This window comes from Cataglyphis hispanica, chromosome 18 (assembly GCF_021464435.1).
Source record: "Cataglyphis hispanica isolate Lineage 1 chromosome 18, ULB_Chis1_1.0, whole genome shotgun sequence".
NCBI lineage: Eukaryota > Metazoa > Arthropoda > Insecta > Hymenoptera > Formicidae > Cataglyphis > Cataglyphis hispanica.
Genome location: NC_065971.1, coordinates 4,897,925 through 4,913,388, shown reverse-complemented (window position 1 = coordinate 4,913,388; position 15,464 = coordinate 4,897,925). Strand labels below are relative to the sequence as shown.

The following is a 15,464-nucleotide window of genomic DNA, read 5'->3' as shown; positions in this document are numbered from 1 at the left end:
GTCCGCAGATTTAATCTGTCGAAATGAGTCATCATTTTGATGGGCTCACAGCTAACAAACGTATTCACGAGAATAACAATCGATGGAAGGATTCGCATAAATAAAAGACTGGCCCTAAAAACTCCACGATGTTATCAATCAAAATTTCTCTTTTTTTAATCGTACACGATAAATGTGATAAATCAAGAATTATATTAATGCAAGTTAAAAAATACAATATAGTTATTTTCATCACACTTAACTTTCTTTTATATTTCTTAATAACAATCTTATATGAATATTAAACAAATTAAATAGATCCATTTTCTTTTCAAAAATATAATTTTATTTTAATTAGTTAAGAAAGCTTTTCTTTAAATTCCTTTTGAAATGATTGAAAAAATATCAACATTCCTAAATTCCGAAATGCGTGCAAAATATTGTTATCTTTTTTAAAGAAAACTTATATTCAAATTTACTTTGTTACATCACCTGTGACATAAACCTTCTAAAAAATAAAAATTGTTAATTCGACTTATGAATAGGATAAATGTGGCATTTAATACATATTTATTTCAAAACGATAACGCTATAGTAAGCTTTCTTTCAAGGCAATCTATCTTATATTATAATTATTTAAGTAAAAAAGAAATATATTTTGATATTTATAATAAACTAAGAAAAAATTTTAATATTTAAAAAATATTATATATTTATAAATATTATATTTTTATAAATATTAATATATGATATTTTAATATTATATATTTATAAATATTATAAATATTAATTATATCGGGAAGAAATCTCATCATAAACAATATATAAGAAATATAAGTAAAAAGTACATACTTTTTAAAATGTAACTTTTAGGCTGCATGGATATATTTGTAAAACTTGTTTCTCATAAATAAAAATTATAATACGTTACATAAGGTATAACTGAATTGAAATTTGCCAATGGAAACAAATCAATCATCAAAATATATTACTTTGCAATTTCTTTCCCCACAAATTGATCCAGATGTTCGTTACATTTCTTCGAAGATAACTATCGGCTGTTAGCTAATGGCACGTGCGAATAGATGAATGAAAGTTTACGAGGATAGTAAGAACAGGTCAATCTGCCAATTGACCAGGCAGAGTCAATGGTCGGTATCGTAAGAACGGACCTCTGGATCATGTACCTCCCTTAACGTTCGCACCCACACAAAGCGAGTGCCGAGTATCTTCGTCGAGGAGAATTAGCCGCAAGCGGAGTGCAGCAGATAAGGGTGCTCATGGCTCGTAGTGGGGGATGGTTAACTCTAGAGTGGCCGTTCGGAGTCAGTTGCTCTTATGCTCGCCAGCCATCAACAGTGTTGCGTATCGCCCGATCGTATTGTTCGCCGCGCGACTGAAGTGTCACTGACTGTCAAGGTACTACAAGTACGAATAGTAAAATCTGAAATACACGTGTAATGAGAAATCTACGAAACAATCGTGACAATTGCAAATTTTAGTGAAAAAAAAAAGAAAAATGGACAAGCAGAATGTGCCCGGACTCAGTGATTCTTTACGCCTGAATCACGACGAAAGTGACAGAAGATGAATGATTTTGTGCATTCCGCATGATCGATAACTTTGAAACTGAATCTGTATGCAATCGCGTGATATTTTGCAATGCTAAAATCGCAGTTTAAATTGATAAACTTTGTGCAAAAACAAGATAGTCGCTCTACGCAGTTGACTGAAGCGACAATCGTTGCACGTTACTTATCACTCGATGATTTTATTGATGATCGAATATTGAAAGAAACTACACGCCAAAGAAGATTGATGTTAGTTTTTCTTCTTAGATGAAACCGGATGCATGTATGCGTCACTTCTCATGCGTTAGTTCTTGTCGAGAGACGTAATCGTGAAAAATATCGCAATCGATGAGAAAAAGATGTTTAAAAATAATATTGGAAGATAAAACTTAAGAAGTTCATGACTTAAGCATCTTCTTCGTGAAGAAGGACTTTCTCGATAACAAAAAAGATCGATAACGATGTTCGCAAATAATTTCACACTGGATTTCATTGCTATTTAAATGATTTATAACAACATCGATTTCTAATAATTAGATAACCCAATTCCTCGAAATTTTCTTCGAAAGCCCGGACTCCAGATTTTTTCCACATATTTAACGAAAGTAATCAATTTGATCGCAACTTCATCGCATTTGCTGATGCGCACACATTTTCGAGTGACAACGACGATTTACGTTGCGATCCGTTTCAGAAGATCTACCGAGAGACATGAGAAAGCATCGAACGTTAATCGATTAGCACAGTCTGGAAATTGAGAAGATCGAGAAGATCGAGAAGGCGTGATGATTATTGATAGCTGAATCGGCGACCGAGAATCGCGCGGAAGCTGATCAAACGCAAGAATTTACGGGGGGGGGGAGGGGATTATTATGTTAGGAACGGGACTATGCGTTTTGGTGAAGCTGTTGGTGCTGGCGGGGGTGGCCGTGGCGCTCCTGCCAGAGGATCTGGAGGATCGTGTCGTTCCGACCAGCCTCCAGGAGGAATGCGCTTCCAAGTGCCCGGACCTGGATCTTATGCAGGTAAGAGACCTTTTTTGTGTGTTAAAAATTGCAGTTTACTTGTATAATTGAATCGTAATGTACAACCGATGGATTTAATGTCCAGAAGGAAATCTCTAAGTTTGAGAAACCAATTTCTTCTCTTCTCATATCTGTAAACATAAAATAAACATACAAAAAAAAAAAAAAAAAGAAATACAAAATTAACTTAAATAAAATTTTTTAATTTTTAATTTTCAATTTTTGGATTTACTTTCTACTGTGTAAAATGTGAAGATAAAATATCAAATTAAATCACGGTTTGTGTATTTTAAACAATCGCAGACTCAATGTTCACAGGATAAAAATGGAGCAAGTGCGTATATTTTCACGCGGCTGTAATAAGAACCATCGACGAATAACAGCTGATAATTTGGCTAACGAGATAATAGTTTATTTATTTGCACTTTAGTCTGTAGTATACATAGTATACATAGTAGTAGTACGTAGTATATATCGAAATCGCGTCGTTAATAGATAGCCTGTACCGATAAATCTCAATGTTTACACGATTACGATTTAACGAGTTTATTATAACATTTTTGGTCTTTATCAAATCTTTCGTTTCGCTTATCAATATTATTTATGGCTACCTTTAACTGTACTATCTTATTATGAAATTACAATTACGTTACTCACACATACGATTATTAAAATTATTTTTTTCTTTTAATCAAGATTCAATCTCGCACATCAAAAATCATTACTTTTTATTGCAATTTTTTATTATTTGTATATATATCTTTTCAGTGTGCAGTACCTTGCACATTTACTCTTTTTCTTCGCCGTTTAATTGACTCATATGTTGAATGTCAATTGTCTCTTGGGTTAATCGCTAATTAATGAGGAATATTTAAAGCACACAACGCACACAATTTGCGCCATACGTGATCTTCGAAATTCATGTCGGCGCGTCAATTTATCGCGCCATGACAATACGTTAGCATTCCTTACAATGCAACGCACGTATGCGCATCCTTGCGTATCGCATCCGTGACGTAATTTTTCGATTCGAATTGATAATTTATCAAAAGCAGAAGAAATTCGCGTATTTCTAATACTTGGTATAATCTAGACGCACTTTCTGTTCCGTTTCAATTCATTTTTATCAAAATCACAAATTTTTTATAATAGAATAAACTTGCTGTAATAACAAATTAATGAATTTTGCAACAAATTAGTGTTTGAATAATGTGCAATTGTGAAACTACACAGAATATTTAAAAATTATTATATACAACTATTTTGTTTCGGCGTCGATATTCAACTGTAAAATAATTTGTCAAAAATGTTCGGTTTAAAAATTAAAATATTTATTTTGGTACCACGCTAAGCATCCTCAGCGGCGAGCTGAGCGGTGGCGGCACGAAAATGGCTGTGCGCGAGTCTGTGCGGCGAAGGACGTATCAATTTAAGTCCACTCTCCAGCCCGACTGTACCATTCATTAATTAACTTAACTACACGACGGCGCATCATGGCAACCTATAAGCATAGCTCGAGGATGAAAGACAAGCACGAAACGGATACAGGGCCATCTAATCCCTTTCTTACGAGAATATTGTTTTATCGCGTGTTACTTTCATCGATTCGGATTATTAATTATATAATTATATATTATACTAATCGCGTATATCTCATATCACATGAACTCTATATATATAATTTAAAAATTTCTAAAGATATCTATTTTTTTATTTTTCTTTTCTTAACATAAGTATACAATATTGGCTTATGTAATAAGTTATATAATATAAATATTGCATCTAAAGAGCAGTAAGTAAAATTTTTAAACATATTTTTAAAATGTTTTATTATATTTTTTATAATAGATATCATAAAATGATTCTTCAAACTAATTGATTTTATAAACATATTAAACTTTAATAAAATAAAAATTATATATACGTGTATGTCTATTCGAATTTTTCGAAGAATAATCTTTGATAATTTAATAAGCAGCACATTATTTACTTTATATTACTTTCAAGTAGCAAGTACACTGGTTTAATGCGACAGCAAGAAGTTTTGCCATAAAACAGTAACCTTAATCAGTACATTCGACAACCGAGGAGAATGAATTGGTACTAATTATCAATTTAACTCTCCTCAAAGAAATCGTCGTTAATGTTTCTTCTGATATTAGATCACGCTCAACCTTGCGTACAATGCTGGAGATCTTCCTAATCATGTGTCATGTAAAATTTTTGTATATTTAAGACATAACAACAAATCTGAAATTTTTTTTTTTTAATTATTTTGAGTTATTTCGATAAAAACTCGTGATACTCTTTTAAAAAATAATACTATTATTAAAATAAATAACGATGCTACTTAATTAATTGATAAAGTTTGAAAAAAATAACTTTACGAGAAATAATTTTAAACAATTGCAAGTAAAATAACTAATGTAAAAATACAAATTTGAAATTACTAGAATTTCTGACTTTATTATTAACTTTGATGTGCTTAAAATAATTTTTATATTTCAAAATTATTTTTAGATTAAAAAACAATTTCACGAACTATTGCAAATTACAACTTCATTTCTCATTTTCTCGCGGAGAATTGCAGACTGCATGTAAAAAATTAATTTTTATTTCAATTAGTTTTATGACAGTTGAGCGATATTATAAGTCATCGAACTCACCGAACCCTCCTTTCTCCGCCTGCTATCGATTCAATTACCCCATCGCAGCCAGATAAGAATGATCCAGAAAAATCACTTTATTCGATCCCTTATCATAGCGTAACTCATTCTCTTATTAAGTCTTTTTTTCCTCTTCGTCAATTTCCAAATGATCAAAAGAAACTTCTTCAAGGCAGCACAAAAAAGATCTTGATTGAGCATCTTTTTGTGAAAAAAGCACATCAAATAATTTACGAATCAAGCAGAATCATGATTTTTAAAATTCTTGTTATAATCTTATTCTAAGTTTGAAATAGATTAATCTTATGAAAAAAATGCAAATCGGAAAAAAATCACGTTTTTACATAAAGTTTTCAGATTGACTTAATCTTGACAAATCTATTTATATCATATAATTTAATCTTTGTTATAAAGATGAGAATAAAATATAATATTGTTTAATTATGCTATGCTATATTTAACGCGCTGTTCTTATTATTTGACAATAAAGAGAAATTGTTTTCTGATTTATATTAGTGTATTTACATGTTTCATTTAATTTAGAATATTGATGATTTAATTCTTGAAGCAGAATTTCTTTTGCCAGTTCAAAATGATGCGATAGGCGCCCGTATTATTTACTAAACACGCGAGTATTTTAGTAGTAAAGTTCATATCATATCTTCGGGTGCTTAGAGAATGACCTTAAGCTTGCATAACATCCACGGAGAAATTTTCTTTAGATGTTCGTTTCTTCATCGGCCCTGATGTTCTAATCTCGAATTAGTTTGCGATAGCTCTTACTTAATAAATAATTTATCATTCTCTATTCTCTATTCTCATTGTAATCTACTCGTTTCTAATACGCTGTTTTTAAATCAGTTGCAACATCGACAAAGGCATTAAATAAAAATGAAAATGTATAATAGAAATAACATTATATGTTTATGTATGTGTGTGGATATGTGCACGAGGTTATTAAAAAGATTTTTTAACTAGACATATTAAGAAAATTAGTATATTAATAAAAACAATTTTATAAAATATAACATTAAAGTTAAAAGATTATATGCTAAAAAATATAATAGGGAAACTTGATAAAAAAATCTCACTTTCTCTTTTTTATTTAAATTGAGATATAAATTTCTAAAGTTTTCTTTAGAGTAAAAAAGATGTAGTGAAACGTTAAAATAACTTTAGATTATATTATAATATATACAATTAAAAAATTAGTAATAATTACATATATTATTAACATTAAAATTGCTCCATATTGCAAGTATTAACAACTATATTTTTATCACTTTGTTGACAAGAAACAATTATTACACGCACATATATAATTATTGCGCATTTTTATCATAAGATAATAGAAATTCTTGCGAAGAAGTAATAATGTAATGTCTTATCGGCATTTCACTCTTTATTAAAACGCATCAACGTCATTGCATAATTTAAATTATGTTTAATATGAGTGCAAGTAAATATTCCCGAAATTCTTGAAGAGCGACTGACATATATTTTATAAAACAGAAGTCAAAATAAAAATATTAAAATTATAATTCAGACAAAAAATTTAATAAATTTTAATTTTGTAGATTAGACAATCTCATTATTTATAAATAATTATTATAAAGGAAAGTATATATGGATAGGGAGATATTGATAAAAAAAAAAAAATAAACTGCGCATATATTCTAACGATTAAAGTATGAAATATTCAAGGAGATCCCGGATTCTCGCGCGATGAGCCTGATGTTACGCGTCGAATATGCAGAATTGTCCGGCATGCAACATTATATGTGTAGCCATACACAATAAACTTCCTGCCGGCCACATCCTCTCACCTACAACGTGGCGCGGTAGGGGTTCACCTCGAGCATCGATAATCGTGCGAATTTCACCTTTAATCGTGACGCAAATCTGGAGCACGTGATTTCGCATTATCAATGATGTAAAGATATTTGAAGAGAAATTAATTTACATTCGGCGTATAAGTCAAAATTTTACATGAATTATTTCCGAAAATCAATAATATTTTTGAGCCAAGAAAAATTGTGTTTTTAATTATTGAAATATCCACCAAATATTTAAGTGACAACATGAATGTCGGTGGGACATCCTCATAATTTTATTAATTACTTCTAAGGTCAAAAGTTAAATTAAAAACAGTCGGATCAGCTGCCATTCGTTACCGGTTGAAAACTGTGTATGACTAGTCACATTCTCTGTACATATGCCAACATATGTACGCGTTTTAATTGGGATGACGCCAGTTAAAAGCGGTTAGCGCACCGCCTTTCCCAGGATTTATTTAAGTTGAAAAACCTAATGAGAAGCCAAAAACAATTTGACAACATTGTTAAGTATAAAAAATAACATGTTTATACATAAGAGAGAATAAAGTGTTTTAATTTTTATATTACGATAAAATTAATAATATAAATAGAATAGATAAATGAAGATTATTATAAATCAAGCATTATTTTAATAGAAGAATCTTTGCTTTTTTCCTTAGACAAATATCTCTATTCTATCAGTGATACGCTGGACGAAATATATTAGATCATCAACTCAACTTCTAAGAGGGTTTCTTTTTTCTGTGGTAACTTCACGAAAGGAAACATTAAAAAATTAGTGAAATATAGATGTGGGTAGACCCGTATGCAACTACATTAGCACAAATGTCGAGGAAGATTAATCGCGTGTGAGAAATTTCATGGACCCTTTTTCTGTGAACTATGCCCAGATGGATGCTTTATAATATTTTGTTCACAAAAACATTATACGAAAAAGATATTTATATAGGAATAGAATTGCTGCTTACAAACGTGAAAGTGCATTTTGATAACATCTCATGCAATCATATTAGCATAGACATACGATGCGTTTAAGGTCAACGATAATCTAAAGTCTCATCTCGTACAGCTAAACGAGGTCGGTCCGTCGTGACAACGTCATTGTCAATTTTTATTACCCTCTATTTAATTCGCGTCGCGCCAACATTGTGGATTTCATTCACGGGAAAAGACTATTAGAATGATTTTCGTCGGGTCGGATTAATCGCGCCATGATGTGTATACAAATATCTAATTGCTATCGCAATACAAATTGTTGATTGGATGTCGAGGAGAGAGATTAATCCTTTTTATTTTAAATTATTTGTATGTGAGATATTTAATTTTCTTTTCCAGAGTAATGTAAAAATATAGCAATAAAATACATTGTTTCTTCAAATAATTCTAATAATTTAAAATAAATTTATAGATATTTATTTTTTAATTAAAATTTTATTTAAATTAAATTAATCTTCTGATATATTTCATTTTAAAAATTGTATATTATTTTTTTATTATACATCTATATGTAAAGATAAGAATCCTGATTCATTTTGTTTTGATATATTTATCAAATTATTGCTCACAAATAAGATAAATATTAAATATGTATTTCAAATTTTATTATCTGCAACTTGTAAATAATGTAAAAATTAAATTGTATGTGTCAGGAGAAATTAAAATGCACGTGGCAATTGCGAAATCGAAGCTGGGAAAACTTCCTGGTCACCACGCTAATAATTACAGTTTCAACCGCGATGTCTATCCTTTCAATTCTCGACGTAATATGAGAATAATTGACGTGGAAGAAAATGTTTGCGTGCATTTAAATGACAACAATGTCTTCTAAATGTAAACATCTGAAAAATCAGAAAATAAACCGATCGTCAGAGATAATAAACCGTACATAAAGGAATATAAACAAACATTATTTTAAAAATATGTAGGATGTTTCAAAAAGTGAAGGTTTCTGAATTTGAAAAAATACTATTTAATATGTCAAAAAAAAATTCCACTTGCCTTTTCTTCCATTTTTTTTCCCATAAATTTTAACAAATATGTGCTTTCCAATTCTTTTTCAATTTCAAAATTTTGCATATTTTCAAATGTTTATAGCGAGTAATATTTTTTAATGATACGTAATATTTCATGGCGATAAATTTTTTAATATTGTTCTCCGCATATGAGTTGCTCCGTACATTTGTTTCATTTTAAAATTATAATTTTTAATATCTTGTCATGTTTTACTATTTCTTTTATGGCATGAGCGATTTGATTGCCGAAAGCAAAGAGAACTCGATCTTAGACCGCTGTTCCAACCGAGTGGACACTGGCCGGTGTACATCCAACACCGTGCGACCGTGCACGTTGTTGACCGCAGGAAAAAACTCGACACCTTTTACCTTAAACTTGAAATAACGTTTCAAAGAAAGCGAGTGCAAAATAACAACGTTATGTCCGCATCGTATTATTTCCACGACTATCAAATTGTCCGTCGCTCCGTTCAGCTTCACCGTCACATCTTCATGATGTGCATTTGCTAGAATTTGAAGAAATCTTTTCCTTAACGTTTATTTATAACGTATTGTGATCTTTAACCTGTTTAAAAATTTCTTCTATTTTTTATTTAGTTTTATTCTGCCAATATAGTAAAGAAATTATTTAAAAAGTAAGCATCTTTCAATTTTAATCATTATACTATATCTTTTATTGGCGTTTAATATTAGAAATGGAGAGACAAGGAAAAGGAAAAATTTATAGCATAAAAATAAATGTAAATGAATAATTATCTATAATTAGATTGATAATGGGAAAAACAATAGCATTTCTTAAGCTTCTCCTTCGCCAAGAATATCTATGATATAAAGTCCTCTAGAGTTGTTTACTGAATAGCGAACGAGCATTTCCGTATAGTAGATTTTTCCGTGTTTGACATCCGCTATTATTTTCATGTTCGAGATTACGAGGTACAAAGACGCAACAGGTGGCCGGCGCCGCCAAGCGTGACGTAGACGTTGAACACGACGGAAGGACGTACGAAAGGATAGGTACCTATGCATTAAGCGATTATCTTAGATCGGATAAGACTGCTCTTTAAGAGATAATTTGTTTTTTTTTTAAGACCGTTGAAACGTTGAAACTTGTAGTGAAAACAGAAGCATCCGGCAAAGAGAAAAGAGACGCCTACTTGGAGAAATAAATTGAAAAGACAAAAAGAAACTAATCGAAGAAGCCGAATTATTTTGTTAAATCGTTGCAACGATTAAAAGAAAAAAAGCAAAATGAAAATTATTTTTGTCGCGAGAGACGATTGTTTTATTAATTCTTTTTTTGCGTAATTTCTTCCTCGATAAAAAAACATATTTAATATGCAAAAAAATATTCTCTATCAGAAACAAAATATTATAATAAGATTATAAAAGAAACGATAGCATAATATTTCACATATTACACAATAATATATGGATTTATATGCAAATCATGACTACAAAGTATCAAATCAAATATAATCGAATCGAAATTAGAGGAAGAAAAAATTTTATCTTATGATATTTATCTTTACGTACGCCATTTATATCTTGCTCCTTTTATCAGTTCTCTTTGCTTTCTTCGAAGAAGTTCAAAATAATTCGTAACCAAAGTGTAAACGAGATTATGTGAGATTATATTAATTAATTTACCATGAACTACGACGTAATGTTTGCGCAAAAATCAATACGCACTTGTGCATTGTACAAATAATTTTTTTTTAATAATAAGACAACGTAACAATGTATGTTAAAACATAGAGATAAACACGGCCACACGCATCTGAGAGGTTTCTCATCCACGCACGGAACAGATTGATTAATCGAGTGCAAAGTTAAATGACGCTTACGTCGAGAGGATGTTTCCACGAGACGAGAGCGGAATGAAAAAAATCATCGTAAAATTGATAGATCCACGAGAGAAGCGAGATAGTATGCGAAAACACTCTCTTACCGTTTCCCTCTCTTCTCACTTGAACCTTTATCGTTGAACTCGCCATCGCTCGTTGCGACTGCTATACGCGAGAGGAAAACACGCGGCAAACATATCTTCAACAGTCCGCGTCGCGAGCATTTCTGGATTATTACGACTTCCGCGGAAATTTTTGTTCACGGCACAAGTCAATTTGTCGACCACGCACATTATCTAATTGCAGAAATTCAGAGTCAATATCATATCGCTGTAAAATACTTGTATAGCTATTTGATGGGGATATATGTATATCCGATGATTGCTGGCAATGTTTGAAAAGAATAATAAGGATATTTAATTTTAATAAAATTTAACTCGCGCCTTCTGTTTGTACAATGACATTCTACATATTTAATTAATTACGTAAAAATAAATATTTATAAAAACGTAATTATATACAAATTTATGTCATAGAATGACAGTAGATTTTCAGAAGACTTAATATTTAATCACATTTTTTTTTTTTAATTTTATGCAGAAGTAATGTTTCTTGTCGATATTAAGAGTTTCAAAAGTACGACAGATAGAAGAAAGATAAGATTCTGTATTAGATTAAAAAATTGCTAAACTGATTTACAAAGCGAAAGCGTGAGGTTCTCACAGCGGTTTGATATACAAATTTGCATTCCGCAGGTGGGAACGCTATTCCATAATAAATACGTTATGATAATTAGACGGTAAAATAAATCGACTTCCAAAATTCCCATGGCGATAACTATAGTTACTATGGGTCACTTCACACCCCTCCCATTGATATTTGTACACGACTCCACTTGTCCCCCTCTGTCAGCGATCTCTCGGACTCTTTCCAATTATTTTCGGGCATTTCGTCGAGAACCGGACACGCACCTGTGCCACCACGGAAATGCGTAACGTACAGGTGCAGCCTCTGTATCGTGCGCACGTTATCTCCGACGTTAGTGCGGAAGGCCGCGAGCACCTTGAGGGGATTATTCGGCGATTCATTCCGACGCGCGGTGTCAAATACGCCAGATACCGGGGGTGTCAATTGAACCGGATGGAACAGTTTAACGTCTTTTAAAGACGGCAAGCGATTCAATTTATTTTACACCGCCCCTGTACGTAACGTAATCGCGCACCGTTCATGCATCGTCGTGTTGTTCGACGTCTCTATTTTTATGTTTAATCGACGATGATCGCGTGTTGTCGATCGCGTACAACGCATCCTGCTACATTTCAACTTGATATATAACTATGACTTTTAGAAATCAATGATCTAGTGTTAAAGATTTATTTTATTTCTCTCTAGTTTTAAAATAATTTATATAAATCTTATAAAAAGATATATGTTAAAATGACATACGTATTTGATTGCAGAATCGAACGGACGACTTGAGTTCGGAAGTGGGATGCGGAGTGAAATGTAAGATCGATCAGGTAAGAAGTCTCGCGTGTTTGATCTTTGAATTAAATTTATTTAGAGAACATACGCACAATTGTCTTGGTTAAAATTCTATCCGAGTAAATAAATTTTATTTGTCCATCAAATGAGAGATATAGTTCACACTCATAGAACCAACGGCCTTTCACCAGTAATATATATATATATATATATTGATCTACAATTTATATAAAAGATAAATGCGTAAAAAATTAACAATAAATAAAATGTTAGGAGCAATATAGATATAATTTTATCTGTTTGGCTGCTTCAAAGATTGAATTTGTCCTATTGATAAAATCTAATCATATGGAATATTATAAGGACCCCCGCACAATCAAAAATATAAGAAACAGGAACAAATATTAGCGATTAAAAATAAGTAATGAGAAATAAGGAGCAGTTGAACGCATTAGAAAAATAAGCGATAGATTTTATAGTTTGTAGACATTAGATAATCTAAAAAATTGAAAAGAAAGTTACTTTAGAAAAGTCGAGTCAGTTCCTTATCTCTAATATCTGTTCTCTGTTCCTTATATTTTCGATTGTGCGGCTTTAACGAATCTCGCGCATTGGGACAACAATCGGTAGTCCTGGATATACGCGAATGAACGGAGTGCGGACGTTGGAGACGAAAATGAAGGGACGACAGTCCCTCGTTACAATGAAAGTACTTCCGCTGGTGCTCCAGGGGGCCCCGTCGTTCCTAACTCACGGCGGCGGCAACGGCGGAGATGGTGAACGGCAAATAAAAAAAAAACAACAACGCGAGAGCGATGAATGGGGCGGACGCGCGTATGTACATACGTACGTGCGTACGAAACGTACGCATGTACGCGAGTACGAATGAAAGAATGGCCATTCTCTCTGTTCCTTTCTCTCTCGCTCTCTCTAGTACGGCTTCGTGCCTTTAAATTGGATCGCGTACAAGTGCGACCGATGGCGGATGTCGCCAAATTACCGTGCGACTCCGGATTCACTCTCTCGCGCTTCGTCCATCTCGCTGTCACATAATTCCGTTTCTCTCCCGGTTTCCTCCCCGTCTAAAACGGAAGTGCGAATGAGAAAAAGCGAGGGAAATTGGGAGATGCGACGCCGTGCTCGTGTCAAAATTTTGTCATCGCATGATGAGATAAATTCATTGTCAACGTTTACTCTGAGTTTTAGAAAAAAATAAAAAACACTCCAGTGAAACTAAAATTTAAATTAATCGATGATTATGAAAACAGTTGAAAAGTCGATGACAGTAAATCTGATATTTTAGAGAAGATAATACCTTATTTAATTATTTTGTCATACAATTTTAGGAACTTTCCTTTTTACAAAGTAATAAAAAATATCATCAAAATGTAAAATAATTATAAAAATTGAAGAAATAAAATGTATCTCGTTATTAACATTAGTTAAATCCAATATAATTAAAGCGCAATAATCTTTTTTGCCTATTTACCTCGCTTTTTTAAATTTCCTTTCTCCAATTAATAAGACAATCATTAGCTTGCTACATAAAAAAAATTTAAATGCACATTCCAACGAGAGTAAAACATTGAAAGAACTCCCCCCCGGAAAGATATCCAACAACGCGTGTCTCCAGGATAGGAAATGAGCAAGGCAATTAACCCCACGAAAATGACAAAAAGGGCGTACCTAATTATGTCCGAAAAAAAATGCGGTCGTCGATACGTCGGGCGATTCATGTTACTCGGCGCGCGAGGATATCACGCGCGGTTCGATGTTCGTTGCGTGCGTCGTCGGAGCGGCACCTGGAAAGCGAATTACCGCGCGAATTGCGCTTAAAACGATTTCCTCCCTCGGCTCGTTTCACGGTTCGTAAATCGCCAGTAACGCGTACGAGTAACGGACAGGGCGACGTAGGTGGAGGAAGACGCTTCGCGATTCTAGCTGGACATTCACGCGCTTCGACGCGACCCACTTCTAGCCTTTAAATGTTGCGCTCCTTTGCTTGAGTTTGTATTGAATCTTCAATTTTAGAAATTTTTTAACTTGTATTGTATATCATTAGTGAATCGTATCACCAATCTCATATTTTCTTTTTCATTTTTTAGAGCGTTATAAAAATATCTAATTTAATTTTTATATGCATTTAAAAGGGACAGAAAATATCTGCTATTAATTTTTTTTTTTTAATTTTCTTGCATTATTAATTTATCCAGATAATTAATATGAAAGATTAAGTATACCTTGCGTTTTCCAACATTGATGCATTACACAAATCATCAGATTGACTTTACGTCTCTTCCGGCAATTTCACAGGTCGATAACGATGAATAAATATCGTTGGAATTTCTTTTGTTCACTGTCCTCTTATTTTTTGGTTTGCTCTCGAAAATTAATGTAGTCTCCGGAAATATCCATCAAATAACTTCCGATCTTTACAAAATTTTATCACAATTAATAAACTACTCTTACCTTGCTGTTATATTAATTAATATAAAAATTGCTTTTTGCTGCAAATATAACAAAAACAATAAGTATCGAGATCAATTATATAAATATTATAAATATTAAAAAATAGATATATATTAGCGTAAAACTTTAATTACATTACAAATTACATTTAACTTCTCTCTCTCTCTCTCTCTCTCTCTCTCTTCCTTTCTTTCTTTTTCTCTTTTTGCTCCTTGATGAAGCATTTTCTATTTTACATTGAGAGAAACATAAACCACGAACAAATAATGAACATTTGCTTGCTTGTATCATATGCCAAGAATCCAGACAGTCGAGTGTGTTTATCTGACAATAAAGTAAAGTGGAGGGCCACCGACAGCGAAGTATCCATACAAATGTTTCTGCTTAATAGTAGCTATTGCCAGAAGCCACTTTGGCTTGAAAGTTGCTGCTGTAAATGATAAAGATAAGATCTGTGTATAGGAGAGGATGAGAAGAAAAAATCTTTTTAATGTTTTCATATTATTTGACGAAAATTTTTTCTCATTATTTTCTATTCCTATTTTTTTTTTTTTTTTTATTATTAAGATTAACAT

General features: G+C 32.2%; 1 protein-coding gene across 4 annotated transcripts in view; it reads left to right on the top strand.

The window, feature by feature from the left end:
* The first annotated feature begins 960 nt into the window (after positions 1 to 960).
* LOC126856234 (proto-oncogene tyrosine-protein kinase ROS-like) overlaps positions 961 to 15,464 on the top strand; it is a 33,991-nt gene continuing 19,487 nt past the window's right edge. For 2 of the 4 annotated variants that reach the window (XM_050604559.1, XM_050604557.1), the window contains exons 1-2: positions 962 to 2,575; positions 12,396 to 12,455. In XM_050604559.1, coding sequence (XP_050460516.1) covers positions 2,423 to 2,575; positions 12,396 to 12,455 — 213 coding nt within the window. In that variant the 5' untranslated portion in view covers positions 962 to 2,422. Of the gene's footprint in view, positions 2,576 to 12,395; positions 12,456 to 15,464 lie in introns of all 4 variants that reach the window. The other 2 variants (XM_050604556.1, XM_050604558.1) reach the window with 2 other exon arrangements.